At 43.4% G+C, this 12,847-nt stretch overlaps 1 protein-coding gene across 1 annotated transcript in view; it reads right to left on the bottom strand.

Moving 5' to 3' along the window:
• The window catches only part of hmcn2 (hemicentin 2), a 52,190-nt gene that overhangs the window by 21,639 nt on the left and 17,704 nt on the right, over positions 1-12,847 (bottom strand). Inside the window, exons 20-39 of the mRNA XM_015972142.3 lie at positions 12,239-12,351; positions 10,206-10,365; positions 9,960-10,119; positions 7,882-8,009; positions 7,544-7,795; positions 6,814-6,897; positions 4,791-4,982; positions 4,559-4,689; positions 4,307-4,451; positions 3,679-3,805; positions 3,365-3,522; positions 2,743-3,021; positions 2,508-2,650; positions 1,826-1,976; positions 1,522-1,734; positions 1,323-1,436; positions 773-960; positions 594-690; positions 344-505; positions 113-226 (exon numbers count right to left, since the gene is read on the bottom strand). Coding sequence (XP_015827628.3) covers positions 113-226; positions 344-505; positions 594-690; positions 773-960; positions 1,323-1,436; positions 1,522-1,734; positions 1,826-1,976; positions 2,508-2,650; positions 2,743-3,021; positions 3,365-3,522; positions 3,679-3,805; positions 4,307-4,451; positions 4,559-4,689; positions 4,791-4,982; positions 6,814-6,897; positions 7,544-7,795; positions 7,882-8,009; positions 9,960-10,119; positions 10,206-10,365; positions 12,239-12,351 — 3,111 coding nt within the window. The remainder of the gene's footprint in view (positions 1-112; positions 227-343; positions 506-593; positions 691-772; positions 961-1,322; positions 1,437-1,521; positions 1,735-1,825; positions 1,977-2,507; positions 2,651-2,742; positions 3,022-3,364; positions 3,523-3,678; positions 3,806-4,306; positions 4,452-4,558; positions 4,690-4,790; positions 4,983-6,813; positions 6,898-7,543; positions 7,796-7,881; positions 8,010-9,959; positions 10,120-10,205; positions 10,366-12,238; positions 12,352-12,847) is intronic.

The raw sequence follows: 12,847 nt of genomic DNA, 5'->3' as shown, positions 1-12,847 counted from the left end.
GGCCCCAGCTGGTTTAAGATAAACATCTTCATGAAACGAGCAGAGTTTAGGGATTTGATCATGTGTATATGAGCCAGAACTGTGCAGATGGGTTCACTGTGTGATTGCTCACCAGAAACGCTGAGAAGAAAGCTCTTCTGGTCCTGTCCTGCTGAGTTGCCAGCTGTGCACACATATTGTCCTGTATCTTCCAGTCGTGCCTGAGGCAACTGTAACATCTGGCCACCTTTGAAACAAGGTGTTTATGTGTGAAATGCAATATCAGTGCCAGAATTAGATTTTAAGAAAGGAAATGTGACTGATGACAAAATTATTTGTGTACTGCAGTTAACCAGCAGCTGACCTGGCACAATGTGGATGGAAGTGCTGAAATGGAGGATCTGCCCATCTCTGGTCCAGGTGATCTCTGGAGGAGGGTACGCTTGGACTTCACACAGCAACGACACCATGTGGCCCTCAATCACACTCACCTCCTCTTCCTTTGGCCCGGTTATTCTAGGAGGTACTAAAAACAAAAGCGTTGTAATGACAAATCAGTGCATCTTCTAATATTAGAGAAGATCTGATAGCATTTAGAAGAAACTGCATCCTACCTTGAACCATCAAACTGAAATGCTTCTCTGCATTTCCAACCTTATTCTCAGCCACACAAGAGTATCCAGCCATGTCTGAAACCTGAACACTGAGGAGCTGAAGGTTCAGACAATGAGTGTTTCTCCTCTGCTTGAGCAGGTCCCACCTTATAAAACTCTTCAAGTCAGCAGCAGCTCACCTGAAGTCGTGACCCATCCTCACTGACGTGGTGCTGTGAGTCTGAGTGCACTGGCTTCCCATCTCTCAGCCAAGAGATGATGGGAGCTGGATGCCCAGTCACGTCACAGTGCAGAACCACAGTGCTGTTGACCACTGCTCCCATCTCCTCCATAAACTCCTCTGATTCTCCCGTAATCACAGGAGGGACTAAGCAGGTAAAGAAAATAAAACACAAACGTAATACCTAGCATTTCTTGAAGGAATGCATATCATTCACCACCTTTCTTGTCAGAGATGTAAACTAAAAAAATCTAATCTTGATGAAGACCTAGCTGTTTTGGTCAAATCCTAAATAAAAGAGTAACGTTATGCATAATTCAGCGTTATATCTCAAGATCTTCCATGATGTGTTAACACTTGGGAGTCTGTGTTGTGAATGACGCTCAGCTGCTAACACATGACACGTTTAAAGTTATAGCCATGTTGCTATTTACACACTAATACTTATACTGACTTGGGTTTAGGTGATAATTACTATGTTTCATTTATAATAACAAACAACTATTTACCGAGGATCTCCAGCTCAAAATGCATGTGGTCCTCCCCTGCCTCATTAACAGCCTGGCATGTGTACCTCCCAGCATCTTCTTGTTGCACTCGAGAGATCTGCAGCACCTGCCCTCCTGTAAAACAGCAGTTTGATTCATAAAAATAACACAGAAAAATCAAATGACTCAACAGGTAACACATGAACGATCTCCTCCTCACCTGGAATCAGCACCACTCCATCAGTGGAGGTGAGTTTTCGTCCATCCTTGTACCAACTGAGTTTTGGGGTCGGGATGGCATTATTCTCACAGGACAGGCTGACTGAATGACCTAAAACAACCTCCCGCTTATCCACCATGTCCTCATTGTCTCCCTCATGTCCGAGACCCCAGGCTGCTTCGCTGTTAGACACTCGTTGGAAGATTGGCGGAACTAGAAAATAAAAACATACACAAATATAAAGTCCCATCATAACAGAAATGTCTATGATCTAAACCTTCTGTGCAGCGATAACTGAACAGACCTTGAATTGTTACTTGAAAGTCTTTCTTGTCCTCTCCTGCAGCGTTGGTGACCACACAGGTGTATTGTCCCTCATGGGACAGTAAAGCATTCTCTATGTGAAGGAGATGATCACTTTCCTGGATGCCAGCATGGTAGTTTTCACTCAGTAGCTGAACACGAAAAAAATCATCAGAATAGAGTATTTTGTAGCCCTTGTTAGAAAAAAGAAAAGTGTAAGTAAAAGGAGATTGCTCTGATTCTGCTGCTTCAACTTTTAAGAACAAAATCTACTCTGATATGTTTGCAAAGATTTATTTATAGTTATTTTAAATAATCTTTTAAAACCTTTACAAAATATCTTGCATCATTAGATTTTGATGAGTCTGAGTGAAATGAGAATGTTTGGTAGAAGGCAGTATTCTAATTGTAGGCTGCAGGTCAAGAGAGGAAAACCTGCATTTTACTACCAGTTCTGATACTTAATTACTGGCATTTTGCTCTTCTACACGCATTTGCTATAATTAACTTGCTTGCTTACTCACTGCACAAAATCTGCAGCGAGGAGGAGGGATGGAGCAAAATGAGCTGTATTTGTAAAGGCTGCTGTAAATCACACAGACTGCCAGTAGAGGGCGATAAAGGAAAGAACTTATTACAGCTTTGGGGTTTCGATCCACAGCCTATACAGATAACCCACCAACCTGTCCATCTTTGAACCAGTGGATTTTGGGCTGAGGAAAACCTTTAGCCAAACAGGACAGAGTTAAACTCCCATTGATTTTCACTTTCTCTTCCTGTCCAGCAAACAGAAAGGATGAGGATTGCCCTTCTATCTGTGGTGGCACTGATGAGAGGAAGAGAAAAAAAGACTGAATTGTTTAAAGGTTCAGTGTCTAAGTTTGTGTCTCAGTTTACATGTGAACTGTAATAAGTTACCCAGTACACTGAGAGAGTAGTGTTTAACGGCTGTGCCGGCTGGATTCGTTGCTCTGCACGTGTAAAAGCCACTGCTGCCTCCGTGTGCTGAACTGAGACGCAGAGCCCGTCCTCCGTTAGTGTAAGTCAGCTGGGGTGTGGACACGAGGGGCTGGCTGTCCTTCAGCCAGGTGATGCTGGGTGTAGGTGAGCCCTCAGCATTGCAGGGGAGGACTGAGGGGAATCCCAGCACCACTGTCACCTCCGAGGTCTCATTCACTCCCTTGATGACAGGGGGAGCTGGAGAAGAAAACAGACAGTTTAATAATGTTGAATAGCCTGTAATTCTAGTGGCCTGAAGTAGAGTGGATTGATCTTGTTGTACAAGAAAGTCCCTGAAACAGAAATGTAAAATGCTGGTGAGTACATTTACCCCAGTGTCCTGCTCTATGTGTTCATGGACCTGGCCGAGTTCAGATATTAGCAACACACATGACTTAGCCTAACACTACCAGTGGTTTTCACCCATCTCCGAACCTTTCGTATTCCTTCTGATTAATTTATTTAAATCTTTGTAACATAAATACAGTTCATCAGCCAGACTCCAGTCTTTTGTACGGAACATCTCTGAAGCCAACAGCACCTTGAACCGTGAGTCTGAACTGGCGCATCTGAGTTCCTGCAGCATTCCTGGCCAGACACTGGTAAAGCCCCTGGTCCCTCAGTCTTACTGACTTCACCTTCAACACCTGACCGTCTTCCAGAAACTCCACATGTGGGTCTCCATCACGAGACAGAACCCTGGAGAGAAGAAGGAATGGATGACCTCTCTAGCATGTGCGTGTGTGTGTGTGTGCGTGCGTGCGTGCGTGTGTGTGTGTGTGTGTGTGTGTGTGTGTGTGTGTCTGTGTGTGTGTGTGTGTGTGTGTGTGTGAATGAAATACTAGTGAACCCTACTCTCCATCGCGGCTCCATTCCACTTTGGGTGCTGGTCGTCCACTAACTCGACACTGGAACTCCACCTCCTGGCCCTGAACCACAGTTAGTTCCTGCAGTTGAGACGTTCCTGAGATCACCGGTGGAGCTGTAAACAGATCGTCAAATATATGCTCAAACTTTTTCAAATGACCTAGAACGTAGTGGTTAACTAACATGCAGGTGAAACTGGAAAAATTAAATCATGGTGAAAAACTTAGACTGAGAGACCATCTAAATGCTCAGGAACCATTTGAGGGTGTTATGGCTTCATTTGCTGATTAAAGTGGAACACTTTAGAATATTGAAACTTTTCATGATATTCTAACTGTCTGAGATTTTGAATGTGGGGTTTTTGTAAGCCACAATAATAACAATTATGACTAATAAAGGCTTGACTTATCTGGTTTATCATGCAATAAGTCTATCTCAGATATTAGATATTAGAAAATGAGTTACTGACATAAATTAACTTTTTAACCACATTTATTTAGAGCACTACAATCTTATGTCCTACAATTTTACCATCAAATGTCTTAAAGACGTTAAGAGTATAAGTGTGCTTCTGGTTTATCTCTTTAGCAGTTTGTCACTGGTGTTATGTGCTCACCTTGCACCACTATGTTATATTCCCTCCTTGCCTCTCCTGCTGAGTTCTGAGCAGAACACGCAAACCGTCCTGCGTGGTCAGGCTGAACTCTGTAGATTCTGAGCATCCTGTTTGCGTTCTGCAGGTACACCCCCGGGCTGTCCACCTGGACACATTCATTGTTGTGAAAACTGCTTTTTACTGTAGGTGAGGTTACAGCCACTTGGTGCCACTGCACAGCTATATCAAACAGGTACAGCAGGACACACTCACCGGATGACCATCTTTAGTCCAGGTTATTGATGGAGATGGGATGCCAAAGGCGTCGCAGCCCAGAGTGAGCGGCTGCTTCAGGGTGACAGTGAGATCAAGTGGCTGGCCATCATCTGTGATCTCTGGTGGGACTAAAACAGGACAACAAGAAAGGGATTTGTGTCATTACTGTGAAAAATGTGTGTTGTTATTGGAGCAGAAAGTAGCCAGCAAGCTATAAATACATTCTTACCATTTACTTTCAGCCTAGTCTTTCTCTCTACAGAGCCTGCCTCATTGGTTGCCACACATTTGAAGTCTCCGCTGTGGCTGGCAGATGCTGTGCTAATTACAAGAGCTCCATCCCTCGCCACAGAAAACTCTGATTGTTCAGGGTGTACTTCCAAGCCATTCTTGAACCAGCGTACCTTGGGACGAGGTGAACCTGCAGATATAAAGAGAGAAAAAAATAAGCCTTACTGGCCATGCTTGACACAAAAAAAGTTACTTGCATCTATCTGATTCTCGATTGAAAAACGTTGTGGGCAAGCTGCCCAGACTAGAAAATGCTCTCCATCTATCTGCAGGACAGCAGGCAAGACTCTGCCAAAACGGTTAGAGTCCTTGTAGCCTGGAGGCATAAAACCCCAAGGTCAGAGTCACATAAAAACAAAAAATAACTAAAGACTGAGGCAATGCAAGATGTAATATTTAAGACAGGACTTAAGATTTATTACCACACACTGAAATGAGAGTCTTAAGCTGTAAGAATATGAGAGGGTGAACAAGCAGTTCAAAGCGACCGGCGCCTTAACTCGGCTGCCTGAAACAGATGTGTTTTGTGGATTACTGGGTAAAAAAAACGAGTTGAAAACGGTCCACGGGAGGAAAAGTGGAATGGAAAAAATGTTTAGGTTTTTGTAGCCGGCACATGAGAGCAGCCCACTAGAGGGAAATGCACAGCTCCGTCTATTTACAGAGGTGTGAGAGAAACCCCAAAGTCTAGGTGGAAATAAACACAGCACTTTCCCTCACATCTATAATACACTAACCGCGGGACATCATAAGTGATGTTATCATGTGTTGCTTCTCTGAACACATGTTTACAGTTTAGGAGCTCTGAAGCTAATTCATTAGGTTTCTGCTGCTGGGAGGAAATACAGGTGTTCTGTCTCATTAGTAGTCTGAATTTTTTCCTTAAGTCATCAGTCAGAGATTATCTCTTCCGTGTGTTTCTCAAATAATTACTTTCATCAAATGCAGTACACTTGTTGGTGAAATAATCTTCTGGCCAGACCTGCTTTAGCTCATTTATTTATGAAGCTCTCAAGAGAGCAAAACAGCAATCCTCTCTCTCTCTCTCTCTCTCTCTCTCTCTCTCTCTCTCTCTCTCTCTCTCTCTCTCTCTCTCTCTCTCTCTCTCTCTCTTTCTTTCTTTCTTTCTTTCTCTTTCTCTATCTCTCTCTTTCTTTCTCTATCTCTCTCTTTCTTTCTCTCTTTCTCTCTCTCTTTCTCTCTCTTTCTCTATCTCTCTCTTTCTCTCTCTTACTCCCTCTCTCTCTCTCGCTCTCTTTCTCTCTTTATATCTCTCTTTCTTTCTCTTACTCTCTCTTTTACTCTCTCTCTCTCTCTCTCTCTCTCTCTCTCTCTCTCTCTCTCTCTCTCTCTCTCTCTCTCTCTCTCCTTCCCTCCCTCCCTCCCCGTGGGGTGTCGAGAGCATCATGGACTTCTATACAAGCTCTCTAAAGCATGGATGGCCTGGAAGGAAGGCAGGCTAGTTTGGCTTCTTCCTCTTCTTCCTCTGCTTCATGGTGCAACTCAGACATCTCTGTCCTTTATCTGCCAGCAGCAGCAGCCTGTAATTAGGATTCCTCTCCCAGCAGGCTGCGGCACAGAAGAAAGCAGATGTGGCTCACGGAGGCAGGAGGCAGACCGATGTTCCAGCTGTTGCTCCACATTAGACACAGCTCTCACCTTCTCTCATTCAGCTGGTCACCACGACAGAGCTTCACAAATGTTTGTGGTCAGAGAGACGCATCCTTCTGTATATCCAAAAACAAGGAACTGTACCCGTGTGCTTTGATAAAACACTAAGTTCTAGCTAGGATGGAGATTTTGCCGTAATGCAAATTCATGACCTGTTTTTGTTTAAACTTGTGTTTCTGTAAACTTTTTTCTTATGTCACAGAAGAAACCACAACATAAGAATAGGATGAACCCTAAAATTCATATCCTGTACACGATCCATGCTGACTCATCCATAGATCAGTTCATACCTTCAGCTCGGCAGGGGATAACAACCTTGCTGTTCACCACTCTCTCCATGATGGCATCTCCAGGCTCTGCAAAAGATGGCGCCTCTGTCAGGAGGAAGACAAGAGAATTAGTCCGTTTCACTCCAACGACATCTACAGTATAAGCATCAGGATGAAACTTTGAAGACAGATGAGTGCCTTTGGAGAATCCCAGACACACAGACACAAAAGTTATCTTATATGAGCAAATGTCAATCTGCAGATACCTGTACTCTGATAAACATCTACAGGAAGATATGATCTAAAGCCAAAGCATCAGTCACACTAATAAATATAATACTTAAAATATTTTAAATCTGTCAAACTTAGCAGCCATACTCAGGATAGATCATGTTTGAGTTTGGCTTCTGTATCTTAGAGAAGAGCAGGAAGAGTGGGTCAAAAGTATTTATGTATATAATGTAACTAGCAATAGGCTCCTCATGTCTGATGGAAAGAAAGTTTCATACAAAGGTATCTGCAGTTCCTGCAATGAACTGGCAACCCGTCCCAGGTGTGACCCATCTGTTTGCCTGAAGACTGCTGCAGAAAGGCACCAGCCCGTTTTACTTTTATTCACAAACGTCTCTCTTAGAGACAATGCTTAATTTAAATTTTGAGGAAAATGGAACAGTCAATACAGAAAGTAAAATTCATAGTTTCATAGTTCAGCAAGAAAACTGCATCTAAGATGCGAAGATGTGATATTCACCAAGAATTTCCAACTTAATCTTCAACGTGGTCGATCCAGCGCTGTTCTTGGCCACGCATCGGTAGGTGCCCTGGTCTGCGAGGCTGACCCGTTGGATCTTTAGGGGAGAGGAGTTCTTTTGGCCGACAGGGTGTCCATCGTGAAACCAGCTGATCTCTGGTCTGGGCTCTCCCTGGACCACGCACGGCAGAGTCACGACTTGGCCGAGCAGAGCTTTCAGGACGGAGGGTGCTGGCTGGATCCTGGGCTTCGCTGAGAACGGAAAGTGCACCAGTTGGTATAAAGGTCCTTTAAGAATGTAGGAATTTCAGCTCATTAAAGAAACCTTGTTATGTTACCTTGAACATGTAGACTGTAGCTCAGGGACACGTTGCCTGCTGGGTTTTCTGCAGTGCAGGTGTACAGTTTACTATCAATCAGACGCACATCAGTGATTCTCAGAGAGCCTGAAGGCAAAACAGTAAAGCTGGGGAGTGGTTTGGAGAGAAGGGAAATAAATAGAGAAACCATCAGGCACTACAGAACAGTCAATACGTCTGCCTCTTTCTCTGTGTTTTTGTAAAGCATCTATCAGACTAAATGCTGAGCCAGTAATCCTGTCTTATGCTGCTCCTGTGTCTTTTGACTTCAGCACAGATGCAAAAATAAATAATCTTTTTCCACATTATATTTATTTCCTCATTGACTTTTGTAAATATAAAATAAAAAGTGAGAGTAGAATGTAATTGTCTAACAGTTGGCGGTGACCTTCACTGGCCTTTGCTGTATTGAACAAACACTGATCTGTAAGGCTTGACAGTTCTGAGGAAATAAAGTCTGGATCTCTAGCAGGTCCAGGTAATCTCCCCAGTCATCAGTTAACTTTGACACAATGATGAAATCGCTGTGGGAAAGGTCGCTGACTCTAAAAGATCAATGCATTTCTCCCCGTTGGGAGGAACAACAAGTGCAGCAACTGTTGTTTGTTTATCACTTAGAGGACAGGAAATAGAGAATATTTGAAAATCAAATGGCTGACTGAACAGCTGAGCTGGAACGCAAGGTCATGCAAAGCTTTCACTGATGTTTGCCTCTTTCAGGGAAAAATGTCAAAAGAAAAGTTTTATAAATAAGCAAAGCAGAAAAACCTCCATTGATGGAAACCATCAAACTAAACTCTACTCTAAGACGATGCTTTATTACACAAAAAACAGCACAAATCACACATTTGTTAAGTAAGGTAAATGTAGCAGTGAGGCTGTGCGACTTGCACCAGAAGCTGTGCAGCTGTATTAAATGCATAAAACACAGAAAAGTAAACACACCTCTGTAATTTATCTGAGATAAGTGTATGTGCTGAGCTCAATTATAACAATAACATGCTCATGTAAGTGGAAACCAGCTGGAAGCACAAAGAGCTCTCTGTTTCAGCTGTTGTACGGCGCCTTCCATCTCCTGAAAAAGCCGCAGGAAGGTAAGCAGCATCCAGCGTTAAAACTAAACAACAGCAGCCACACAAGACCTGAAGCAGCCCTCTCACTCATTCATTACTCCCCACGCTGGTGTTGGCGCATCTGTGTACACAGTCTGGAGCTAGGACTGAACTAGAATAAACTGGCTTCATCTTCTTAACATCTCTTTGCCTTCACAGACCTCTGTCTTTTTGCCCCCAAGTAAAGAAATCTCACCACCCACAACTTATGTCAGCAACCAGTGCCCCCTGCTCACTCCCCTGACCCACAACACGTAGCTGAAAAGACCAAATCTGTACTCCGCCTGCTTGTTTCTTCAGGTCCTGCATTTGCAAACCGTGGGGATGTGGGGGTTGTTCACAGAGACGTGTTATTCTCATCAGACACAACTAGTAAAGAGTCAGCATGTTGTTTTACTGCTGAGGCACTCCAGGGACTGTGAACATCAGGCAGACGGGGCTTGGATCTCTTTCTGTCAGCTCATGTTCCCTCCACTTCCCGACATCCCCCCACACCGCCCCCACAATCTCCTCCTTCATGGCCCCACACAGGTTCTACAGCGTCTGAGACATGTTCAGCTCTTATCTATCCTAAACCACCCTGCACAGCGTCTGGCTATGAGAGTGTGTCTCTCATCCATGCAGTGTGTCTCAGATCAGGCAGCCTGTCTGCACCTCGGTGACCACACATGAAACTAAGGAATCAGACCGTGTGGGACCAGATGTTCCTCCTCAGTTTAGACTGCGGGTGAGGCCTACACACAGCCTTTCCTCAGCCCAGCAGCTCTTCTTCAAGGGACATAAAAACTGAACTCCAAATGTCAACATGACTCAGGAATGCAGACCAACCTCAGCTAGAGGCACATGTCAAAGCTGGGTTAGATGCTTACTGTCTGGTAAAGGTGGGAAATGATTTTTCTACTGATATTTAATCTTACCAAACTACTAGAGAAGACTGTTTCTTACCCAGCTGTGACGGGGGGGATGGGATGCCCGTTTCTGCTCCATGTGACCAATGGAGAAGGACTTCCTTGGGTCTCACAGGGAAGAACAACCTCTGTCCCTACCTCTGCAGCCATCTCTACTATGCTGTCATCACCACTCATGCCCATTATCTTTGGAATTGCTTAAAAGGAAAAGAAAGTTGGCAGAAAACTAAATATTACCTGCATGCTAGATTATTAAGCATCACTGGTTACATATTTGCCTTACTGTTGACACTGAGCTGGATCTCCCGACTAGCGTAGCCCACAGGACTGGTGGCAGTGCAGATGTAGATCCCTGCATCGTCAGCTGTAGGTCGGGAAATATGGAGGAATTCACCTGAGTCGGACTGAACAGAGGAGCGGTCCCTGGACAGAGGCTGCCTACCCTGGAAAAATGGCATCAGATAAGTAGACAGAATAGGCAGATAAAACTTAAGAAGCAACAAAAATGCAGAATATGTCAAGCTTAGTTTAGAGTTTAGAACCCAGCCTTTGATGTCAAAAGTAGTTACAGAATACTTGTTGAAATGCTCTCTATCTGAAATATTCAAGAAACACACACAAAAAATGCAGCCTGCTGTGAAAGTACTTGCTTTGAACATAAAATTACTTTTACAGATTCACTTTTATCTGAAGAGAATGTATTTATTTTTACAGAAAAGCACCACTCTGAAAATGCCGGATGAGAGCACAGAAAGGCAGATCTGCTTCCCTTCAGTAATACAGGAAACAACAACGTCCGTGCACATAAACCATTTCTTTTATCGATCACACTGCTGACGGGACCTGAGACAACAAGAAACGCAGAAGAGGCTTCTCTGTCTGGATGTCTGACGCTTGAGACAATAAAAGATGAATAGGATGTGAATCCGTGATGGACAGAGCATGCTGGACCCTGAGACAAACAGCCTTCTGGGTTTCCCTCACAATGTGATGAATCATATGTGTTTAAAATAGATCCCAGAGGTGTGATAAAATACTGGGTTATTCCACACAAACAAGTAGCAACAGGGCAAAGTTGCCATGGTTACTATGCTCCCGTTCCAGATAACCAGCACTTGATTGCAGCACAAACTATTGTTGCTGGTTTCCTGTGGGTTTTTGACAAAAGGAAAACACTAGATGCTAATTATGTTGATTATAACTATAATAATAACACTTATGTAAATGCAGTCATGGTTACTTTAATGGCTCTTGTGTAAAATGGTGTGCAGGTAACCCTGGAGAGCTTGTAAAGCCCAACACTAACACCTTCCACATTAACGACTGTTGGTTTAAAAGGTGAGATGAAGTATTTTAATGAGTGTGGTAATTACAAATAAAAGTAAAAGCCAAAGTGATCCTTAAGGGAGTGCATAGCAGCTGTCATCTTCCATGCTGGAGTTTCATGATCAGAAGGATGAGTTTAAAGCTCTTTATATCAATTTCTGCTGTTTATTTGGTTCATTTTTAGCTTTGCCCTTCAGCTCCTTTACTCAGCCCCCCTGAGCTATGCTTGACTGGTCTCTCTACCTCACCTGTGCACAGCACCTTCCATCTCTGCCTCAGAGTCAGTTTTTTCCACTGTTCACCATCAACTGTTTGGTTGAACTCCACTCCTAAAGCTCTTCTGTTTCCCTTGGTCCTTCTGTTCCTGGTGCAACTTTTCCCCCCAGGCCGCACCCACAACTAACCTCTCACAAGGCAGGATGTTTAAATTGTCTGATTATGTGTAGGTAGGATTATCTGATAAGATTATCTTTAGAGCCATTACAGTAATCATGCGCAAACTTAGTTGGAAGAGTCAAAGCTGGTCCAAGCATGCCTGCTGTGTGAAAAGGCTTTTACTGAATATTTTGATTCTTATTGAATCCTGTTTTGGTCACATTTCGAAAACTTTGTAAACTTGATTACAGTATTAAAAAAACCAAGCCTAAAGGTAAAATGGTGTGTGTGTGTGTGTGTGTGTGTGTGTGTGTGTGTGTGTGTGTGTGTGTGTGTGTGTGTGTGTGTGTGTGTGTGTGCATCCCACATTTAGTTTTTAGGTTTTCTTAAAATTCTTCCGATGGTGCAGGAGAAATGTAGTACTTTAGGGGAAAGAACAATAGGAAATATTTTTCGATCAGCTGATTTGTTTGGTTCCCACTGAGTTTTCTGAGCCAAATGTCTGAACATAACATAAGTCAGTGTGAATCTGAGCTAGCTACATGAACGTATGCGGGGTGCAACATCAGTAGCCATTCATAAAAGTAGATTTGTGATGTAAGTGTGACTTCCTACCTTGGACCAAACAACATCTGGCTTGGGAACTCCACTGGCCTCACACGACAGCGATGTGTCTGTGCCCTCATTGGCTATGTAGTGATACGGACCAGGACTGATCTGTGGGGGGACTGTAGAAGAAGGAGATTGTAAAACAAATCTGTCTGACCATGAGGAAACTGTCTGCAGCATTATTACTGGCTAAACCCTGCCAGCAGCATGTGAAGCGTCTTCATCACAAGATGGTGATGAATTATAATCTGTCTTGTCTGTCATTTGAGAGCCTACAAGCAAAATGACCTCATTCATCAAAACATGCAGCAAATGAACCTCCTCTCTGTGATGACAACAGATGGTTGAATCATTCACATGTTGCTTTTTGCTAGACTTCTTTCCAGAATTGTATTTTGTAGTCTGCCAGTGTCTAGAAATAAGAAGGCTCGAAGGAATTCTTTGAAACTTTAGGAAAAGGGATTTATTGCTCAGTCCTCAGTTTTATATTTCAATGTCATGCATGATATAAGATGGTGGAGTCTATTACCATTGAAATAGTCACTCCAGAAAACAACTTGTTGAGCGAACATGAAAAATGTGGGAACAATTTACACATAATTTATGTTTCTCTTT

This window comes from Nothobranchius furzeri, chromosome 17 (assembly GCF_043380555.1).
Source record: "Nothobranchius furzeri strain GRZ-AD chromosome 17, NfurGRZ-RIMD1, whole genome shotgun sequence".
Lineage (NCBI taxonomy): Eukaryota > Metazoa > Chordata > Actinopteri > Cyprinodontiformes > Nothobranchiidae > Nothobranchius > Nothobranchius furzeri.
Note: the sequence above shows the minus strand (reverse complement) of the source record. Positions and strands in the feature narration are given on the sequence as shown.